This window comes from Columba livia, chromosome 3, assembly GCF_036013475.1.
Source record: "Columba livia isolate bColLiv1 breed racing homer chromosome 3, bColLiv1.pat.W.v2, whole genome shotgun sequence".
NCBI lineage: Eukaryota > Metazoa > Chordata > Aves > Columbiformes > Columbidae > Columba > Columba livia.
The window spans coordinates 16,858,726-16,882,580 of record NC_088604.1 but is presented as its reverse complement, the minus strand read 5'-3'; the positions used below and the strand labels follow the sequence as shown (position 1 = coordinate 16,882,580).

General features: G+C 42.5%; 1 protein-coding gene across 1 annotated transcript in view; it reads right to left on the bottom strand.

Moving 5' to 3' along the window:
- The window catches only part of ADAM17 (ADAM metallopeptidase domain 17), a 37,459-nt gene extending 30,154 nt beyond the window's left edge, over window positions 1–7,305 (bottom strand). Inside the window, exon 1 of the mRNA XM_065059551.1 lies at window positions 7,063–7,305. Coding sequence (XP_064915623.1) covers window positions 7,063–7,159 — 97 coding nt within the window. The 5' untranslated portion in view covers window positions 7,160–7,305. The remainder of the gene's footprint in view (window positions 1–7,062) is intronic.
- Between the last annotated feature and the right edge of the window lie 16,550 nt (window positions 7,306–23,855).

Genomic DNA, 23,855 nt, shown 5'->3' with positions numbered 1-23,855 from the left:
CGGGAGAAAACAAGGTGCCCAAATTCAGTTAGTCACAAGGCAGCACAGACAAAGCCTCGGGGTACGGTTACACAGACCACGCACTGGGAGGTGAGGCAGGCTGCCGATTTACTGTCTACCAGCTACTTCATGATATATTTTTCCTGCAGTTACACAGGGTAAACTACTCTGTACTTACCACATGTTGAGAAGTGCCCAGTGATACATCACAGTTTTTTCCCTATAGTAAAATAGACATGATTCTAGACAGTGCAAATATTTCCTTAAGGGTGCAAATTCTGTCTAGCAGAAGCTGTACAGATAATTAAACTGCTCTTTCTGGTAGCTCTACATACAGCTGAATACCCTCAATGGCTACTACATGTTACTTCACTTTCAACCTTGCAAATTTTCTCCTTCACTAAAACAAAACTTAAATAGGGACCAGTGAGGAAAAATATTTATTCTGTCAGCCCTGTGTTATTTAGTAACTCAGTCTGTTCTATTAGTGAAAGCAGAAAGCACTCTTGAGAAAAAAAAAAAAAAACAGAATGCAATATCCTGCTCAAATATCAACATTATAAAAAATAAGGAAGCGCCCTGAGTTAATATCCTCACATTCAAAGTGAAACAAGGGCAATACAGTCTCATCTCAAACCAGAACAGCATCATATGACTCAATGCACCAAAAAAAAAAAATCTCCTAAAAATCACATGTCTTTATATATCCTGCAGACAAGATCAGCCAAGTCACAGGATGTAGTCTCCTCTGGAAAGAGATCATCTGTCTGGCTCTCAAAAGCTGTCAGCCTCACTACTGTGCTTGGACACCACACCACAAGATCCTGCTGTGTCACAAAATAATTGAGTGGAGCTGATTCTAGGTAGAGAATAACAACTATCTGGGCTACACTTCTGAGACCAACCCCTTCTCCCCATTCGACTGCATCCCTTCTCCTTGTGGTTACGACTTTGGACTCACTCAGACCACGGCCTTCCAAAATTCAAGGCATGTCACAGGTAGTGAGGGGCAGAACTTTCCAATTTCAGTAACAGTCTGAAAGGCGAGAAAGGAAGCCAGGGAATGCAAGGGCGACTGTGTTCTTCTTCAACACCTCAGTAATTATGGATCAGCATCGAGTGGGTGGCAGCTACAGGTGCCTCCCTGCGTAACACAGCCCCCTTCCCTTCCACCTCCTAGACCGTGTACCAACCTAGGTTAAAAATGCAAGTACTGGGGAGGAAAAAAATGTACTAATAATGCATATTAAGAGCAGCACAGGAAGACAAGGATGGATACTGAGAAGAGATGCAGAGCACAAGTTACAAATATGGGCTAAAAAGCACACAAGCTGCCGTCTGGCAAGCAGTACGGTCACATATACTGCAAGAACAAAAGACATCAGGAAGCCCATCAGAGCCATGGAGAGGGTTGCCCGATATGCCCAAAACAAGCAAGTTGGATTGCAGCAAATGAAATCTGCAGAACAGAACAGCAGAATGTACTGCTCTTTGTTTAAGAAACCTGGTTCTTGGTTAACCTTTTATTACACACAGCAAAGGGCCTTCCTTCGTCAGTCTGGGAAACAGGCAAACTCAGACTCCCGCGGTTTCTAATCAAACTGGGGGGGGGGAGGGAAGGGGAATCAATCTGTTTGTACCAAAGTTAAATGTAAACTTCTATCTCAGAGATAAATCTCTACTGACTACTAAACGCATAATTAAATCCTGGTGTAACGTTAGAGCGCAACCAGGAGAACTCTGGCTGGCTTTGTTTCCATGCTTGGCCCTTCCTGCCACGGAGCAGAAAACCACACTGGGCTTCTGCATACACACACAGAAATTCCAGAGTAGCCGAAGCACGAAACCAAGATGAGTCACTGCTGCTATCAGCAATGAACAGCAGGGGGGGGTTGTCTGTTTTTACAATGAGGGGATAAGAAAACAAATCCACCCCACATCTTGAATGCAAACAAGAATTTTACTCTTTGGCTGCTTTGAGGTCAGACCAAATTGGCACTATTGAAAACCAAACTCACACTGAGCATTTGATGATGTTCCCATTACAAAAATATTGCAATAGTTAAGAGTAATTCTTAATAATTAGAATTTAATCTAGTGTTGACATTCTTCACTTTCTTGAGTACTTCTCTCAGGAATTACTTTTACCACTTTTTTGTTGTCGTTGTTAGAAATTGAAACGTTGACTGATTCATATGAACAAAAGAGAATAATCCTAAGAAGAGTACTTTAAAACCTTGATATTAAGTACCTCCATAGAACAGACCACCAATCCACAACACAAAAATCACACTTATTATTTGCACTCAGTAAGGCCATGTCAACATGAAGTATTTGCTGCTTATATGGAAACAAAATGTACAGAGGACTCTACTACCCAGCTTGTAATACCACCTACGGAAACACCACATCTACAAATTCCTGCAATTATTTTGAAACAATCCTGCAGCATCCCAGGCAGGTGTCACACAGTGCTATTAGGCTTTGCATTCTCAGATTCCCCTCCACATGGGACATACATGAGATATACACTCAACCTTCAGCTTGGAGTCAAAGTGCAAAACCAGCTCAATCCAAAATAATAATCTTGCTTCAAAGGATATTAACATGGGATAAGAAACAGTAAGAAAAATTGCAGACTACAGTATGAAAATTAGTAATTTGGCCCTTACCTAGGTCTTGCCTTAGCCTCCAACACATCCTTCAGTCCAGAAGGACAGAGTTCAATCTTGCATAAGGATTTTGTCACTAGTTATCTCACTGCACACTCAACACTGAGCTCAACTTCCAGTCCCTTAACTCTTCGGCAGCCGGTTAAAATCCTGGCTCTATGGATTTGGGGGCTGTGAAGCACAATGCAAAACTCACTGCAAATGATCTTATGCTGCCCTCTGTACCACTCAGATCCCTCAATTCATTCATCAACAACATTATCATTTGGGTTTCTTTCACTCAAGAACTTTTAAACTATAGTATTTTGATATGCATTGTAGGTTTCTAATAAACCATTTATAAGGGGGGCAGGGGGGGCGAATGCATCCTCTACAAATGGGTCATTTCTTCAGGCAATGCAGTTTGGTTTGAGGTCTGCCTGGTATCTGAGCAGCGTGGAAGAAAAACAATTCAAGCCCAGGTTACCTGCCTCAGATTTTAGTAGCGCAATATAGCATGTAGGAAAAGATCACCATTCAAATGAGCTCTTCCTATCCTGGGCAGATGATACATCTAATTTCTTTTAGTTCCCTGACTAGCTTGTGATAAAAAGGTCTAATTCAAAACAGGTAACAGTGGCGTATAAGTCACATTTTACATGTAAACTCTATTCTGGGCAATCCTGGATACATACGGCTTAGTGGCAGCACCCTACCACTACCGCTGTGCTGTAAAACAGATTCAAGCAGTTATTTAGATATATATATACACATATATATGTGTATATATTCAATAGCACTGACACTGGGTATTTACACTGCTGTCTTTTCAAGTACATTAAGCCCTGTTATCATTCAGATATGTCTGAGCTCCAAGACAAACAGCATTAATATTTAATAGTTATGAAAGGTTATCTTCAGAGATAAATAGCTGAGAATTTTTTTCTAAGTTGACATTAATTTTTCAGAGGAAAAACTATAATAACAGTCATTGTCTGGACTAACAGAGTCACACTTCTCCCAGGAATTAATCCCTGCTGTCAGTGTTATTAAAAAGAGCATTGTTTCCCGGTCATCTAAAGGCAACAAACTGGGGTTGATGTCATCCCTCACCTTGAGTACAAGAACTACCACCCCGCAGCACACGGGGCAAGTACATAGACAGTCACAGTGTGAACTAGGCCAGGGAGCAGACTCCACAAACAGAAAACACCTGAACGCAGACATTCAACCCCTCGATGGGAAAAAAGAAGCTATTAGCTCCCAGGCAGCTTCGCTCCATGAATGTGCTCACAGGAATGGGGAAGGGATCAGAAAGCTGAGGCTACGATTGTGGCAGTCCCAATTTAGATCAGTTCAGATGCTGGAGCACCACACCCTACGATTACTTCAACTGAGAAATGTTCTGAAATTACGCACATAACATCTTTTTACCTTCTTATTCTATTCTTCGTCAAATTCTATTTTTCACTGTGTAATCATATTTCCTTCCTGAAAAGCTGAACTTTTAGAGAAAGAGGCAAGAAAGTTCTTAATAGAAATCACAAAATGGTAATCCTTGAAACTTCCTTAAAGATACTGCTTGCCAGAAATCTAATTTCGGTTCACAAAACTCAAGCTCTGTGGTTAAACAGAGCTCTCAAAATAGCAAAGTTGAAGTTATTAGAAGGAAAAGATGATATTTCAAGAAAACCAAGCTGTATGTAAAATGAGGACAACAGAACTCCAACAAAAGCTGAAGATACAACCAGAGCAGGCAAAGATATTTTGAAGAGCAGCTTGTAAAAGGCATAAAGCTAATACTTGAAATAGATTTTATTGTATCAAAAGAAACAACCAAATAATCAGAGGGCTTGTAAAACAAGCAAGCTGCAAAGATGACTCCAAGAATAGATCTTAAAGGTCAGTACCAAAAAGAAAGAAAATAATTGACCTTAACATTCACTGCAGAGACTCAAAAGATCCCTGAAAGCTTCTCTTGACAGGATGAATCTAGAGACCTGCCTCCAGGACTCAAGAAAAATGGGGTTTAGGGCAAGGCAAGAAAATGGGTGGTAAGTCAACAGGTCATGAATGTATTAACCCAATAGCTATAAAGCACTGAAAAAACTAAATTGGCCAACTACTAATTGTGGTGTTTAAGTACAGTGCCACTGGTCTTGCTGCAGGTGGCCTGAAAGGTGGTGAGAGCAATTTCCACCCCAGGTATCATTGAGGTGCCTAATCAACAACCATGCTCCACGTCCCCACCTGACAAACAAGTAATAATGAGAGTGTGAATTACTAGACCTGTGGCTAAATAAGATACTAGGGAACTAGTGTGTCATCTGTATCAGCATTCTGAAAGAATTAACTGTGTGGATAAATGTAACACAGTTAAGGGAGCACACCTGGATTTTTCAAGCTCCCTCACAAAATGCTTCTATATATATTTAGTTTACTGAATTACAGAACAAAATGTTTGATGAAATTCAGTGTGTGGAATGACACGAGGAAAATAAATCCTCACAATATCTATGCAAAGTATATCAGCATAGTTATTACCACGTTAAAAAAAAAAAAGTGTAACTATTGAACAACAAAAAAAGGCCAAAAAACTACTCCAAAAGAAAACAAAACCAAAAGCATTCATCACTATACATCCATGGTACTTTGTATCACACACTGCCTTGCAGTCCTCGTCATACATATCAAATAAATAACAATCTGATACAAATAGAAAGTGCATAGACAAAAGTAACAAAAGGCCAATAAAGTAATAATTTTTTCCCATAATAAGAACTATTATATAGACTAGGATTTCCCATACAAAAAAAGCGGGGGGATTACAGAGACAAATTACATAGGTCTGTCAGTCACTAAAAGTGTGAACAGAATTAATAATTCTTCCATACTGACCATTTCTGACAACAGAAATAGTCAAAGTTTGGAAATAAAAGAGTTCTTCCTCCATGCAGTATTTAATAAAATTGAAGAGCTCATAGTCTAGGCATGGTGGTACAGAGGCCAAGAATACACAAGCGATCAGATAAAGATTACACAAATTCATAGCAGATATGTCCTTTAGAAGGCATAAAAATGTGACATCCCAAGGTGCAACCTCTGTTTGAGGAGCTCCCTGACCTGCCTGACACTGAAGGCCCACACTGTGCCTGTTCTGTTTCGGTTACACTTCCATCCACCGCTGGACCCCGTCCTTCCCAGCCTCCTGCAGGCACCGGCTGCCGAGCGCTGCACAGCACCACGAGCGCACCTTAGGTGCAGGTGAGCCTGGACATCCGTGGGGAAACCTGCTGAGGAAGCTGAGCAAAGAACTGAGACTTGACACAGCTGCCACCGGCCATGGTAACTGGAGACAAGACAGCTGACTGGGTCAGACATGACCACGGCCTCTCATAAGAGCTCCTCTGCCAATTCAATGATATGCTTTTGCTTATCGAACAGAAGTTGGTTACTTCTTCACTCTTAAATAAAAGTTTAGACGCAAAACTTAAGTTTACAGAAGTTAAATAAAGCAACAGTTCTCCTCCATGTTAAGCTTTCTACAAGTCCCATTCAGACCCAACAGCTCCAGGCTCTCTCTGCAGTGCTGACTCTCCAGCCAGAACTATGAAGGGAATCCATTTATATGATTATCTTGCCTTAATATAACCCAAACTCCTGTGAGGAAAACTCTTCAGCAGCGCTCGAGTGTGAAGACAAAGTGGCCTCTGCAACCCCTGCAGAGAGCAACAACCCCCAAACGCCACCCAGCAGCGGTGCCTTCAGCTGAAGGGGGATCAGCCCCACACCGGGAGGGGTCGGGGCCTCCAGGGTCCCCTGTGGCCCGGGCGCTCCCCAGCGCACACCCACCCACCCAGGGCAGGCCGGGGAGCAAGAGCAGCCTTTGCTCATCGCCACGGGCCGGCCTGCAGGTGGGTGCTCAGCCAGGCCACAGGGGGCTCGGCTCCTTCCCGTGCCCCACACCCCTCTCCTCATCCCCCCACTGCTACCCCTTGGCAGAGGCGGGTGTGCCCCCCATGGATGCGGTCTCCCTCTATCCCCCCCTCCCCTCGGCAGTGGTCTCTCCCCATACCCCACACACTACCCCACCAGTACCCCATAGCAGAGGCGGGTGTGCCCCTCTCCCCCAGACCCGCAGCAGTGGTGTCTCCCCAGTTTCCCCCTCCACTACCCCTCAGTACCCTCTCCCTCAGCCCACTGTTCCCTTTCGGTACCTGGGAGCCCCTCTCCTACCCCCGCCCCTCGGCAGTGGTCTCTCCGTTCCCCCCCGCCCCTGGGCAGTGGTCTCTCCCCACCCCACCGCTGCCCCTCAGCACAGCCGACCGTGCCCCTTTCCCCTCCCCCCGCAGCAGTGGTCTCTCCCTCACCCCTCCCCCCCGCGGTGCCGTGGTCCCGCCCTGCCCCTCACCGTAGCGCTGCCGGCGCGGCGGGCGCCTCAGCGCCTCCAGCCCGCTTGGCCCCCACAGCAACACTAGGGCAGGGACCAGCCACAGTCGGAGCCTCATGGTCCGCCCGCTCGCTCGCTCACATCCGGTCGAAAAAAACCTGGCGCTCCGCCCGCCCCGCGGCCCCTCGCACCGCGCCGGGCCCGCCGCCCTGCTGGGCCCGCACCCGGAAGCGCGGCGGCTGCGCGCGCTGCATTGTGGGTGCGGACGAGGCCGCCATGTTGGGCGGCGGGGGCGGGAGGCGAGGCCTGGCGGGGTTTGGTGCTGCGGAGCGGCCGTGGGGACAGCCCGCCCTCAGGGCGGTCACTGCGGGTGCGCTGTGACGGCATCGGGCCTTGCGTACAGCATTCCTTCTACCAAAGGCGCTTCTCTCTCGGGGCATCCTCACCACGGCTCCCTTACAGGTCTCCTGGAGGGGGAACAGGCGGCCCGTCCCCCCGGGAGGGGAGGGGGTTCGTGTCTCCGCAGTCCCTCGTTAGGGTGATACCGGCCCTGAGCGGGTCTCAGCTCTCACATCCTCTCACGCACAGCGGTGTCTCATACATTGTTTGCAGCTCTCCTCTCAGTACACGCGAGTTACTTCAGTAGAAAACGTTACAAGGTTTTGTGCAGTTTTTTTGGCACAATTGGGGATTGTCTGTGGCACCGGCTACAGAGAACCACAGAATCACAGAATTGACTGGGTTGGAAAAGGCCTCAGAGACCATCAAGTCCAACCCTTGGTCCAACTCTAGTCCGTTTACTAGATCATGGCACTAAGTGCCATGTCCAATCTCAGTTTAAAAACCTCCAGGGACAGCGAGTCCACTACCTCCCTGGGCAGCCATTCCAATGCCTGACCACTCTCTCTGTAAAGAATTTCTTTCTAATATCCAGCCTAAATTTCCCCTGGCAGAGTTTAAGCCCATGCCCCCTTGTCCTATTGCTAACTGCCTGGGAGAAGAGACCCATCCCCACCTGGCTATAACTTCCCTTCAGGTAGTTATAGAGAGTGATGAGGTCACCCCTAAGCCTCCTCTTCTCCAGACTAAACAACCCCAGCTCCCTCAGCCTCTCCTCATAGGTCTTATGTTCAAGTCCCTTCACCAGTTGTGTTGCTCTGCTCTGGACCCGCTCCAGCACTTCAATGTCTTTCCTGAGCTGAGGGGCCCAGAACTGAACACAATACTCCAGGTGTGGCCTCACCAATGCAGAGTACAGGGGAAGGATCACTGCCCTTGTCCTGCTGACCACGCTATTTTTGATACAGGACAGGATACCGTTGGCCTTCTTGGCCACCTGGGCACACTGTTGGCTCATGTTGAGCTTCCTGTCAATTAGCACCCCCAGGTCCCTTTCTGTCTGACTGCTCTCCAGCCACTCTGCGCCCAGCCTGGAGCGCTGCAGGGGGTTGTTGTGACCAAAGTGCAGCACCCGGCATTTGGCCTTATTGAACTTCATCCCACTGGAATCAGTCTCCTGTTCGCAAGTAGCACGCCATATTGCAATGAGAAGGTGTGCAGGTGTTACCTGTGTTACAGCTGTGCCGTATAACAGTCAGTGTCTTCTGAAATCTGCTTGATCTTGTATCTGTTTGCAGGTGCCTCTAGCAAAGATGGTTGCAAATGGTGTACTCAGCAAAAATGGAGGAAACCTTCAGCATTGCCCATCCTGCTTTTTGCCACGCTGTTCATCAGTTAACCTGAAGCACTTAAATAGCTGTAGCACGAGTAAGAAGTCCTTATTCAATTTTTTTCATAAGACACATTGCTTAAACCTTTAGTGTGTGTCTCCCAGTTTCTTGTCACCAAAGATGGGAAGATCATAAGAGGCCGAACAGCTGGTGAAGCTTCCAGTGCATCCATTTTGATTTTCCAGTGGTTTGCATCTATTGACTCCCTAGATCAGCGATAGTGTCTTCTTCCTTAGCAGCTCTCAATGTATCTATCTCTTCCAGATGTTTTTCCAGTTGACCCTCCACTGCTTCTAAACTTGTAGCATCCATACCATCATGCTGCAGAGAGTTCCAGAGAGTAATCACATATATGAGGAATCGCTTTCTCTGCTTTCAACAGGACGTTTCCTGACACCATTTGATGACCCTTGCTTCTTGCTTTGGAAAGGACAGTGTATGATTTTGTTGTCTCTAAGCCAGTCATCCCTGTATAGTGTCTATGAGATCTCCTTTCAGTCTGACGAGGCTTCTCTTACAAACTGACAAGTCCAAGTGAAATTTAGTTGTTCTTTCAATGGAAGGTGTTTGTTGCTGCCCTATGAACTTTTCTGATTTTACTCTTCCTGTTTGTGGTGGTGGGACTGGAACTGCACTCAGGGTTCAAGATAGGGGCATACGTTGGATTTGTAAAGTGGTGCAACAGTATCCTCTGACTTGTTCTCAATATTGTTCCTAATATTTCTAACATTCAATGTGCTGTTGATCTCCACTGAGCTGCTGTTGAACTACAAATGACATTAAATTTCCAAGATCTCACCCTTGAAGTGTAATGGTCAGTTCAGACACGTTACTCTCCATGTCATGTAGAGCTGTGTCTTCCCCACGTGCGTCACTTTGCACCTGTCTGTAGTCACGATCACCGTTGTACTGACAGTCACTGAAGGCTGAATTCTGTTGCCCATATGTGGGTGTCCAGTGCTATTTCAGGTGACACGGGGTGTCTCACCGATGCTTCAGCAGAGCATAGGTCTCTGTTAGGTCCTGAGCTAGGACCACTGTCTCCCATATTGTAGAGCTTGACTAATTGAGCCCGAGTATTGAAAGGTCTTTCTGCAATTCTTTGCAGCCACACCTTATCTTTCCTTCCACGAATAACATGATATCATCAGCAAGCTTTGTCTCGTCACTCCTCACCTCCTTATTCAAATTACAAACAAGCACAGGGATGTGAAGTTGCATTAGTGAGTTTCTTTCACTGTCAAAACTGACTGTTTACTCCCAGCCTGTTTCCTATCTTTTAACCTCATTTTAGTCCATGTAGGGATCTTCTCTCTTATCCCATGGTTGCATAGTGTCCTCAGGAGCCTTTGGCAAAAAAGTATTGAAAGTCATTCAGAAGTCTCAGCATACTGTATCTTTCCAGTCCCTCTTATCCAAATGCTTGCTGACACCTTCAGAAAATGTCATACCCAGTTTATAAGGCAAGATTCTCTTTGCAAAAGCAATGTTCACAAAACCCGTGTTGACCTTTCCCTGGTAAATCATATCTGTCCATGTATGCGTTAATTCTAGTTGCTATTAATCTGTGCAGAACATATGTCAGTTTTAATGGTAGTAGTTCTCCAGTTTTCCCCTAAAAGCTTTTTTTTTTAAATAATGTAACATTTGATGCAATCCAGTCCTTACATGCCAAGGAAGTTTTAAGGAAGAATTTACACCTCAGTTAGAATTTCAGTTATTGCATCATCGAGTTTCTTGGATGAACACCAGCTAGTCTTGAGAATCTTTTACTGATTGTTTTGTCTACTCTTAATTCATGAACATTTTTTTAAGTCAACATTTCAATTTGAAACAGATCGGAGAGATGGCAGATGATGAAGTGATCCAGCAGAGGAACACAGACACAGGAAGCTCTGTTATGTTTTCCCCTATCACATCCGAGTGCTGCTGTAATACCCAGTTCAGTTTATTGAAATCCTCTCGCACCCTCTCGAAAGTGATTTATTATTGAGTTTTATGCCTTTTATAACTCCTTTGATGCAATTTAGGAGTTCTATGGTAATCTTCTGAGGTTTTTTTTTTTTTCCAAGTGAAAAGTCTTATTTTGGTTAGTCTTCCCGTGTGTGGAATTAATTCATACTTGTGCTTATTCTAATTACCTCTTTCTGTATGTGTTTAGATATAGTATACCCATTCTGAAGTATATAATACACCCCTTTCCTCTGCTCATGTCTTAGTTCTAGTGACTTTCCTATTTTCTGACCTCAGCCGAGTGCGGAGTTGGGATTTTGGGGTGTAGATGCTCTACCAGCTCTCCAAGATGTCTTTCCAAAGTAGTAACAACTAAACAAGTGGTCGTCACTGTATTTGGTGAAGGTTATACTTGGCATTTATAAACATTAATTTCCATTTGCCATTTTATCAGATGTCATTTAATATTGCGGGACCTTTCTGCAACTCTTAGAATCGACTTGAGACAGAACTTTTTGGAGCAGCCGTGTTTTATTCTGCAAGCTGTTCGTCCATATTTTCAGATCACATATTGAACAGCAAAGGTCCCAGTACAGCTACATCTTTTTGTTGATGGGTGGACTGTCTTATCTCTCACTGTTTTGTAACTTGTCAAAGCAAGATACAGAAAGCCAGGTAAAAGCTTTCTTTTTTTGTTACCACTTGAATTTTCCCACTGAATATGTTTGTTTCTGTCATTTACTTCTTATCTCACAAGGACACCTTAACAATAAAAGATAATTGCTTTTAAATATTTTTCGAGTTATTGACTGTGATTTGTGTTTTGAGAGAGCCCTTCACAATGGAGTTATTAGATTAAGGTGTTTAGACAATATAATAGCAAAACAGTAAACAGTAGTTAGGAAAAGTGTAATTGATTTAGCAATGTTTACTCCACAGTAAAAAAAAATAATTTCTTTTGTATCAGTAGATTAGTTCAATGGCATGTCTGGGTGTGATTTTTTTTAAATTTATTCATACAAACGTATCTTGTGGCCAGTATGAGAAGACTTCAGGAATGTGTTGATACCCAGAATTGATAGGAATTCATTCTTCTCTTCTCCAATTAAGGAGTTACAGCCATTTTATTGATGTGATTAGGGCCTAAACAAGGATATGATAAATACATAGGATATGATTAGAAATTAATGGAAAGCAGCATGTAGTGTGTTTTGGTGAGGAATAGCACAAGTACAGCACATTGAATAAAATAAAAAAATAAAATAATTCAATACATACAGCTAGTAAAAAGTGTTTTCCTGTGTTAACAGTGAAAGCTAAGGTGCAGAGACAGCTGACTGGACAGCTAACCCTGTTCAGAGCAAGAGCTCCTAGCAGAACAATATTTGATAAAAGAGGTTATCCCCCTAACCAGAGTGATTCCTGAAATACACAGTTTAATAATTTGCTTAGAAAGGACGGTAGGGTTTGTGGCAGGCCCTGGAGGAGGATGGAGGATTACCTTTGTTTTGTGAATGTTTGAATAGTACACGATGCCCCGAGGAAAGTGGCCTGATCTTGGTTCTTGAGCTGCAGAGATAAGCAGAGCTCCACCCATGTGGGAGACGGTCGCCGTGTAAAGCTGCATCTTTTCCCATGGGAATTATTTGAATCCCTATTACTTGTGACTTTTGAATCTAAGTTGGGCGAAGTCCTGGGAAGTGTGGTGTCTTATACTGAGCATTCTTCCTTTGGGAGGAGGATGGAATGAATGAGTTCATGAGTCTCTTCCATTTTCATGATCGTCTGCAAAAAAATTCCATAAAAGCTGCTGGGAGTTTCTCAAAGTACAATAACCTCCAAAACCCGAAAAAAACCCAACAAACCAACAGCAAACCATCATCCATGGTCGTGTAACACAAGGAAGGCTTTGTGTTTGTTTAAGAGCAGAGAACATGGGGCCTAACATCAAGAACAGCTCCGGAACAGTGAACAGACAAGAAGACTGGTATGTTTAGGTCGTGATCACCGAGGTTAAGTCTTCTCCCTCTCTTGACTGAGACTGTTCTGATAAATGGGATCTGGACTCCTGTGGCATACCAGTTCCATACTGTTAAAGAAAAAAATGTAGAGGTTTCTAGAATCCCCTTCTTTGTCTCCTCTTTTGTTTTTTCCTCTCTTCTCTTCCATGGCTGTCTTTCACCAACTCATCTGACTTAGTCTCCTCTCTTTTATCTCCATAGAAGTTTTTTCCCATACAGCCTTTCATCACTCCAAAGGCCTCACCCTCACTTAGTGCTCTTTGGCCCGTTGTCACTTTCTAAATATGTATAACAGCATTCCACATTAACGATCCAGCAGTTTACAGTACTAACAGTCTTTTCCCGCTATTTCTCCTACCTACTCAGCAAGACAGAAACTTGGCTACAACTCCTGAAATATTCCATCATTTTCTGGCTACAGGGAACTTCTGTGGTCTTCCGAGACTACACTAATACCCTGCAACTGGACTAACTTATCTGCTGTGCTAATTTTGAAATCTGCTGTTACTACAATGTATGGGAAAGTTGAGAGGCCAACATGAGAGACCTTTTAAAGGCAGAAGCAACCTGAATTTGTTCTTCATAATTGTATGTGTTCCCCATAATTATAATAACACATAATGCTTTTCTTCCCTGAAGCATATCAAAGTTAATCTTCCTAGGGAGGGAACACACTCCTGTGAAGTTACTTCCTGTTACAGTCTGTTTTAAATCCACAAAGAAAATTACTTGGCCCTACTTTCTGACACAAAGTGGTCCTTGTTTCTAATGTCTGCCAGGAGATGGTGCTGCCAGTCTTCCATCTGTTCCTTTCCAGTTCTTAGGAAAGGTGGCACCTCTTTATGTAGAACTCCATGTATAAATAATGAAGATGCTTCAGCCATCTGACTGGTTCACTTTTGTCCTAATAGGGATCTTAAGGGAAACAGAAAACACCTTTCTATATTTAAAGCTTGCCACTATCTTAGAGCTGGACATACCTACTTAAGGTCCATAATATGCCACTGACAACACCATTCAGGAGTTTTCCCGAGTTTTCTAGGGCTCCGTGACAGGATGATGAATGTAAACTACTCATCTTTTATGATTTACTGGGTAGTTTCCACACCTGCCTTTCTCACCTTTACAGATATCTCTGGATGTACCCTGGCAAGGTGGTTCACACTTTCACAGGCATCCCAGCCCTGTTCAGAGAACCAGAGCTTTGACACTGTTTTAAATGGAAGCAGGAAAGGGTTTTAAATCTCATCCTAAATCACTTTTGGCAATTGAGGCAATTCTCTTAGCATCAGTGCTGATGTAAACAGGTCCCGTGGCCCCTGGTTCCACTGTGCACACCTCTCAGAATTTGTCCTGAGAAGACCTTGCAATGTGTAATGGAGTGACGTATTCTGTTCTGTTTGATCATTGCGAGAGCTTATTTGTGATTTTTAATCTACTGTCAGCACTGGGGTTACATTTGTAAATATGTATACATGTCACAGAGCAACATACTTCCTTTTAAGTTCAAAGGATCCATTTTTTGGCTTTGTTTGGTGTCAGATATTCTTTTCACTGGTGTAATTGTTTGGTAACACTCATGGCTACAGTGAAGAAAAAAAAAGGAATAAAAAGAAAATAACTGTCTGACCTAATTTCAGTTTCATCAGTATTGTAATATTCTGCTTCTAAAATACATCCTGGTGATTTAACATATATCCTAGTGATTTCTCTTACACACAGAACAGCTGTCACAGACACTGGTAAAAATTAACATCTCTGCTACCAATCTCCTGCTTTTCAAATGACATCAGATATTTTTGTTGGTTTTCTTTTCTCCTAAGAAAAAGCTTCTCTGATTTGAAATAGAATAGAAGAGAATCTAAGTATTCCATAAGATAAAATGTACTTTTTCTGGGCAATATTTTTGATCATACTAATAGATCTCCAGGAAGTATTGTTAATGTGAAGGCAGCCTTTGGGAAGCAGTGAAATGTGGGTTAGTCTCCAGCTGTACTATTTTGATGTATGAGACACAGAGGGAACCGATTGCCAATATACTCCAGCGACTCAAGCAAAACTTGGCAGCTGGACAACTGAACATCTACTGTACTGAGGGGAAAAAAAATATATATAAGTTTTAACAAATTCAGTTTGCACACAATTGGATTTGGAAAAATCTGCTGGGAATCTACCTTATGCTCTCTGCTTTGGCCATGTATTTGTGTGTATGGATATGTAGCTGTGTTTGTATATACACATGAAAAATCCCTGTATAGGCTTAGAACTGTATGGGAAACTCTTTTGAGCAAAGGCTGAAATCAGTGTTCAGTGGCTTCACAAGTGAGGTGTTTTCTCATGAGTGAGAGTTGCAAGATGGAACTCCTGTTTGTTGTTTGGGTTTTTCTGTGGTTTGTTTTGAGGTTGTTAGTTTGTGTGTTTTGTCTCTTTGTTTTGGTTGGTTGGTTTGGGGGTTGTTTGTGGTTTGATTTTTGGTTGGTTGGTTTGGGGATTTTGTTTGTGGTTTTGTTTGTTTGTTTTCACAGAATCACACAGAATGTTGGGGATTGGAAGGGACCTCAAAAGAACATCTAGTCCAACCCCCCTGCCGGAGCAGGAACACCTAGGTGAGGTTACACAGGAATGTGTCCAGGCAGGTTTTGAATGTACCCAGAATAAGAGACTCCACAACCTCCCTGGGCAGCCTGTTCCGGTGCTCTGTCACCCTCACTGAGAAGAAGTTTCTTCTCAAATTTAAGTGGAACCTCTTGTGTTCCAGTTTGAACCCATTACCCCTTGTCCTATCATTGGTTGTCACCAAGAAGAGCCTGGCTCCATCCTCTTGACATTCACCCTTTATATATTTGTAAACATTAATGAGGTCACCCCTTAGTCTCCTCTTCTCCAAGCTAAAGAGACCCAGCTCCCTCAGCCTTTCCTCATAGGGAGATGCTCCACTCCCTTCATCATCTTCGTTGCCTTGTTTTCTCACAAGCTGTATTGGAAATATGGGATTTAAGTGTAAATGGGCACCTAAACATTGTATGAAAAATAAATGTCTTGAATGCTGTACAATCTACATTACAAAGAAACAGAAAAGGAGTGGGCTAGGGAGAGACTGTGCTGGAATGGATTAATGCCATCTAGAGTTTTTTGGCAAGATCTCCAATAGAATACATGGAAGGTAGCACTAGATTTTGCATGGTATTCCCCCATTAGAGCTGTAGTACACAACACTTGTGAACGTGGCATTGCTGAGGGCTGCTTGAAAAGAGAACAAATGATTCAGCCAAGCAAGTAAGACCATGCATCTTCCTTGGGTTCTGTGGTGAAGACAGGAGCACAGAGCCTCTTGCAGAATCAGGTGCTCTTGAAAAAAATCTGCTGTGATGGGATGTTGCAGTGATTCTTCTCCTGTACAATGAGAAGTTGTGTGTCTGTCTTACTGCTCCTCTGGGTACCACCTTGAAAGACATAATGGAAAGACAAGACCAGGACAAGACCAGGACAAGAGGAAGAAGAAATTCTGATCTCCTGTAGTGACCTGGAGGCTTTGCAGCAGAAGCCTGGGACAGATTTACCTTCACTTGTGCAACTGTCTGAATGAACCCATGTACCCCAGAACTGGAGGAATGCAGGCAGCTTTTTGCTGAGCTGATGCAGCCCTCAGTGTCAACAAGCTATCAACATGTTCAGAGGTTTCATTCTCCTTATTTGTTTTTGACCTGGTCAACTCATTAGTATCTGAGCAACATACGTGTTAAGCATTAGTGCTCCAAGCTGGCAAGTATTTCACACTCTGAATAAGTGTGACTGCACTGAGGGGCAAGTCTGGATCCAACTCCTCACAGGTCTTTCTCAGACAAAACAGTCCTGCTGCCTATGTGAGTGAGACCAAGGGGATTTATTTTAAAGTCACTTATATGCCAAGAAAAGTTCCCCAAAAAAGTTCCCCATAGTGTTTATGAACACTATACCAAAATCTTCGCATGACCAGGATCCACACACGCCATCTATTTCCAAAGAGAAAAGGAAAGCTCTGGGAGCAGGCTGCGTCAGGGACACCAGCTCACCACTGCAGAACGGGTCTGTGCGTGTCTTTGACTTGCAGGCAACCTACCCGTGTCAGGCAGGGGAGCTGCAGCTGGCTCACGTCATCCAGCAGCTGGCGTTCAGCTTACCCACACTGGCCATCTTCGTGATGGAGCTTTGATGCAGGAGCCACCCTTGAACTGCTTAAGACCTACATGTGATTGAAGAGTCACCTGCCCATCAGCCGAGATTTCAACCATTATTTGTATATGTCTTTGTATTTATATGCCTTTGATCTCTCATTTTCATGGTGCCACATTTCTATCTCCACTGCAGGCCTTTCAGTTCCGTATGCAGAAGATGTGACTCATACAATTGCCACTCCCCAGCCCTACTTGATTACACCCCTCTGAGGTGTTCTCACCAGCCAGATCTGATATGGGACACACAACAGGAAGACAAAGAGAAGCGTACTGCAAAGTACACTTCTGCCTTGGGACAGTGCTGCTGGAAGGCGTGTTCCCCTGCTACAGCTGTGCAGACTCCCATCCTTCTGGAGATTTGATTGGAAGTATACTCTGCATAGTGGTTGTAAAAAACCTCGAGAGAGATCTGCCCTCTGGGTCAGCAAATAAACCACTGAGCTGGCTTATTCATTGAGCTGTGACTTAGATTGCACTGGTAATACAGCTGTGCCATCACAAGGCACTTGGGAGCACTTCAGTGATTCTGTAATCACAAATGTCAGACTAGGTCGGTAGTCTCCAAATAGTTTGGGCCACAGGAGTGTAGTCAACTCTCAGAACTTACTGTACCCAGTTATTAAAATTCTAACTCAAAACATGTTTTTATAAGGCTCTGCAGAGCACATACCAGTGGCTCATGGGGCGCAGTAAGGAAACCACTGGCCAAAATACTTCTTCAACTGTAGGTAACTCAAGGTACCTCTACAGAAGTGGGGAAACCTTTGGCTAAGTCTCTTTACCTTTTTGTGTGTGAATTAGTTTTCCAGTGGTAGAGTGTGAATACCGATATACGTTAAGTATGCAATATAAACACCAAGTATTCATAGTTATTAAACACCTGCTGACCAAAAGCACCAGTTTAAAAGAACTGGGAAATAACCTGAAAATAAGCACAATGCTAGACCCATTTTTTAAGTTATTATCTTAAAGAGAAGAGATAATTTTCTTTATGAAAAGCAAGATTGATACCTAGAGCTCCTGTTTCTCATGTGACTGCATGCTGTTAATGGTGAGGAGCTGGTAGGCAGGAAGTTTCTACGGTCCCTAAAGCAGCAAGCACAAGCACAGAGTTAACTGCAAATCTAGGACAGAACTCATACTCTGTTATCACTCTTAATGTTTTTGATCTCAAAAGAATACTGCTTTATATTTAACTAGAGATGTTAATATGGCTGTTGGTAAATGAAAGTATTTTTGCACTTGAGGGAAAAGATAATAAAGGGAGCATTTGAGTGAATGTCTGTTCCGGGCAAATGCCTGTTAGTTAAGATAGTAGGTAAACAGCACTGTAATCAAAGGACTCAAACTCTTTTGAAGTTGCTGAGGAAGTGTGTGACAAATATCATCAAGAATGCAGTTCAAAGGATACAGTCCATATCTCTAAGACACACACAGAAGACCTGATTCTGATCTTATGCTACTTGTATACCTGGCTTCAGCTGAATAACTCTTATTCTGCTGTCAGAAACCAGCAGTAGGTAACTGGTCGTGCCTTCTCCAGGATGCTGAGAAAAGCCGACCCCATGGGACCAGGGCAAAGGAGGACTCTGAAACAGGCCATAAGGAGGGTCTTGAAAGTTGAGGAGGTCAACAAAGAGACCAAGAAAATGTTTAAGAGAAAAAAAAGTAAAACTCTCTAATGCCATCAGAGTTTTTGCTCTTGCAGTTGTTCCTTTAATACCTCCTTCTCCTCTGCCTTTCTTTTTTCCTTTGAGCTTCATGAAAACTGTCCTAGTTTGACCACTTAAAAGGTTCTGAATATTGTTTGTCTTTGTATGTATTTGTAATTAAATTGTATTGAACTCTTGGGTACATGCACAGTTTATTTCATTGGCTGGTTGTTTTTTTTCACAAATTTTTGTTCTTCGCAAATAGGGGAAACAAAAAGGAGGGAAAGGTGTGAACGGATATGCAGAATCAAGGTCTGCAGTTGTTCCCATTCCTGGGTTGTCTGGAAGACTCCCCAGAGACAGCTGGCTGAGAAAAACCAAACAGGGGTGGTAACACTTGTGATGGAACATCATGGGCCTCCCCTTGCCCTTTCCATGGGAGTTGGTGTTCTCGATACAGGCTCTCAGGCAGCCGTGTCTGCGTCACAAAGCCCCTAAACTCTTAAAACGATGGTTGTCTCTGTTGGGTGTCTTCAGCAGGGTCACAGACTGATGGAGGCACAGGCAGCACCTTCCAGTGGTGCTCACAGGGGCCTTGCTGGAGGAGTCATTTTCTGATAGGAACTGGTAAGTTTATCACATGGTCCCCCGCAAATTAAACCATCCTTTTGGTCCAAAAGCCTTGTCTGTCTTTTGATGAGAAAACATCACTGGAGCCAGTGTAAGCACAGATTTGTTGCTACTTTTTTGATGCAATTATACTGAGATTAAAGAAAACATCACTTCTCAGGACCTTTTACAAACACTAAAGTGATTAGAACAAAAATTAAACAAGTTGAATTTTAGCATGTTGCTTTTGGACATGTTTTCTCATTTACCACAACTGATACAAGTCCAGGTCTCCCTTAAGAATGCAGATTATTGGCTTTTATTAGTACCTGGGTAATAGCAGTCTAAAGTGTAATTCACCAAGCCCTGCTCTTCAGAATGCAATGATAGTTCACTGAGAATAAAAACACCAGCACTGACTATACAAACATATTTGTACTTATCAGCTTTTTGCAATAAGGAGTCTAAAATAAAAATAAGATAGTCTAAAAATGAAAGCAGTTAAGGTCTTGAGAGAAAAAACGCTAAATTGCTGTTTATGTAAGATGAAATAGGCATAGCGGCTGAGTTTTAACACATGATAAATCTAATGTATCTGTTTGTTAGTGGATTAGTGAGAACAACTGACTGTGTTAATGTTTTTAATGCTATGTAGAGTATTAGGACTATTTAGCATTAAGTGTGTTTCAAAGACAAGGCACTGAGGACCCTGTAACTTTGAAGCTGGGCCTGCTCTAAGAGTTGAACCAGGTGATTTCCAGAGGTCCCTTCCAGCCTGAATGATTTTATGGCTCTAAAGTGCTAGTGAAACTAATCTGCTTTTGTAAAATATTTGCCCTGTTAGTGGCTGACAACGTTGTCTAATTATAAGAGCAATGCAAGTGTGATGTTAAGCTATAAAAAGTTATAATCAGTAGTGTATAAAAACGTTAACCGACATCTGTATTTTATAAATGCATGTGCAATTTGTTCAGTATAGAGCACAGTTTAAATATGTGATGTTTTTGTAAGATCTCCAAATGTATATTACTTGTCTTGCTCCTATTAATGCAAAGATATTGCATATATGATAGTAAATAAACCTAAGCAGTTTTTTGTATTCTATGAGTTTATTCGACTTCTACATTGTTGTTTTTACTGTGCAAGCCTCTAGTATTTCCTGGGATAACTTAACCAATGTTCAAATGAGCTATTTGAACAGTTAAATTTAATTAAAGAGTAGGTATTTAACTGGCTATTCTTATATAAGTCTACAAGAATATACAGAAAATAGGAGTTTTATCTGTCTCTAAGGATTTATATTTCTATTTCTGTTTTTCCAGACAACACTTCTAGTAATTACTGTATCAAATGTGGTTTCTAAATAGTTTTCACCTAAGACACCATAATGAAACTAATGTATTTGGTACAAAATTTTGAGTTTAAGAACATTTTTCTGTCCCCCTTTGAGTCCAGAAATATGAGTTATGCCAAGGTATGAGTCTCTCAGAGGATTGCAGACTTACAGCTGACGATGTGTAGTTACTGTCAGGGGTTCAGCTGAGGTCCTTAGTAACCAAAAGCTGTTACCATCTGATTATAACTAATTTCCAAAATAAAACGAGTCAGTCTTCTGCAAGCAGACATGGTCACATCTCAGAAATAAATATATATGGACAAATACATATAAAATAGATACAATATAATATTTATAAATAAAATATATATTTCAGTATACACCCACAGCACAACTGAAACTAGTTGGCGTACTACTTATTGTCACCCTTTTACTTCCCACAAATTTGGTGCATCTTTTAGGTTATAATTTTAAAGTCGGGATTCCAAATGCTCTTGACTTCTCAACTGAGATAAATAGGAGTCTTGCCCTAGATTGTTTCATTTTAATCAGTTAAACTCTTTTAGTGAACTACTTTTCTGTGGGTAATTATCAGATCATCTTGTTTGTTGTATTAATCCCGTATTCTCCTGTTTCCTTGATTACAGGCATCAGAACCAGGACATTTCATTCTGGAACACTACAGAAACAGCCTCCCACACAATAAAGCATGGGAAGACTGGAAACAAGGTTTGTCTTTTGATGCTTAAAATTGTTTTTTAACCCTAAACCCAACTGCAAAGGTAGGAAGACATTTGGATAATACAGAATACGTGAAAATTGGAGTAAGACACATTTGCTTACCATGCCAGTGTTCTTCTAGAGTGTCATTTGGATTGATAGGTCTGCTAAGGATATGAAGGCCCTTTCCTTGGCGAATAATGTAATTTTTATCTTTTAGATATAACCACTCTTTTGGTGCAATTTACTTTTGAGTGTTGGGAGCTTTCACTACTGGAAAATATTACTCCTAAAGAGATTTTTACCATGCAGCCGTAATGGGTGTGAATCTGGTATCACTTACTTTAAGCCAACATAAACATTACGAGACCAGACTCAGAATCCAGTGAAAACCAGACAAATAAACCTGCCTTGCATCTCACAAATAACGGTGTCCAAAAAGACCTCGTACTCAGGTTTTTGTTATGTTTCCACATTAGTCCAACATAATTTGCATTGCCATGGGGAGCGGAAGTTCTCCTGGTCCCCCATGCGCTTCACTTCTTGCAGAACCAGGCTGTCTGTGGGTCAGCACATGACTGGGGAACTGATAAATGAAAGGTGTCCGTCATCATGTTCTGGTTTGTCTTCAAGCTGCCTGAGAAGAGAAGGCTTTGGGGAAACCTTATTGCGGCCTTTCAGTACTTAAAAGGGGCCTATAAGAAAGATGGGACAGAATCTTTAGCAGGGCCTGTTACGACAGGACAAGGGGTGATGGTTTTAAAATAAAGGAGGGGAGATTCAGGCTGGACAGGAGGAACAAATTTTTTACAATGAGGATGGTGAAACACTGTCCCAGGTTGCCCGGAGAAGTGGTTGATGCCCCATCCCTGGAGACATTCCAGGCCAGGCTGGACGGGGCTTTGAGCAACCTGATCTAGTTGAAGATGTCCCTGTTCATGGCAGGGGGGTTGGACTAGGTGAGCTTTGAAGGTCCCTTCCAACCCAATCATTCTATGATTCCTCTTACAGGAGGCACTAGGGACCAGAACAGATGATGCAGCAGAATGTTTCAAAGTCAGTATGGATTCGTGTGGGACTAAACGGATGACATAACTATGGTCTCAGAGGGATCCTCCAAACATGTACCCAGTGCAGGAACTGGTTGTCAGCCCAGGTGGACAGGCTGCCACTGGAGCCTTGTGCCGCAGCAATTCCCATTTAACAAACAGTCCTCAGACACCACTGGCAGCGAGGATGAATCAGCATAGCTTTTGTATTGCTCTAATTTGTAAGGCTCAGACTGATACATTTCACCCCACAACATTGTTTAAAAGCAACATGTTGTGTTTTTAAGCCAAGGATCTTTGAAATAAGAAAACAAGTAAACAAATTACTAATAGCAAATAAGAGTTTTGGGAGTGGGTGGATGCAAGTGAATATGAGAGCTGAGTGACAAGGAAGAAAAACAAAGAAAATACATCAAACTACATCTACTAGTTACTTTTGTTTCAGTGAGTTAGGTCTCTGAGGCATTTTGCCTGAACAGCAACCATCTCTCTATGCCATTTGTGAAAGGAAAACATGGAAAAACTTCACAAGTCAAGGGAAAAAACAAGTGGTGACAGACAGGAAATATGCTGTTAAATGTAGGATTTTGAATTTGTGGTAATTTCTTCCACAAAGGGCCGTCAGTAGTCAGACATTCCTCATTTCTAAATGCTAAACTTTCTTCATTATCAGAGTATTTTTCTTATTAACCAATAAGATTTGTATGATCCCCATGCTTTTATTTATTTCTATTTTTTTTAATAGCTTGAAGGTTTTTTTTTTTCTCATTGTCTGTTTTAGAAATTGGGATTGCTCTGCATAGAAAAATACTTTAGGAAGAGGAATGCAGAGCATGTAAAACAGTTGACATCCCTGTACCTTGTCCTTGTCTCCGGCTGCACAGGTGGCAGGTGGAGAGAGCTCTTCCTTTGGCCCACGGGAGGAGAAAAGAGCCGATCACCAGTGCCAGAGGAACACAGGACCGGTCCAACCTTTTACCTCCAGGTAAGCATGTAGTAGACGTCAATTTCAGAAGGCTCCACAAATTTAGTCCGTACATCTGGGCTACAAAACAGGTTTTCAACATCCTGTAACACAAAATACCTACAGAAAAAAGACTGAAAGCCAAGACTATTAAAAAAAAAAAAGAAAAGTTTAGTTCTTCTAAAATGGATTTGAGAGGCCAATTCCTCCTGGGCCTCAGCTGGCCTGGTCAGCATCCATCTCGTATTTGCAGATCAGATTGTGAGGAATCCCAAGGGTAAACCTCCACTTTCAGACAATAGTGTGGTTCTGTATAGTTTTGCATCAAAACAACAAAGGTGTATAATACACTGGTCAGTGTATTCTGCTTTTTGAAGTCCTTTTTCTTGTACACCCTCACCTCTCTTCAGCTAGACATAAGTCTTTCTAAGTGCGTTCTTGTAATCCGTTCTCATCTTAATCCTTCATTCAGGATTCTTTGGCAGGTGATTCTGTTTGTAGGTATGACATGAATAATGGAGAATGATATAGATGCGATATATGAGGTGGAAATAAAATTTAATGTA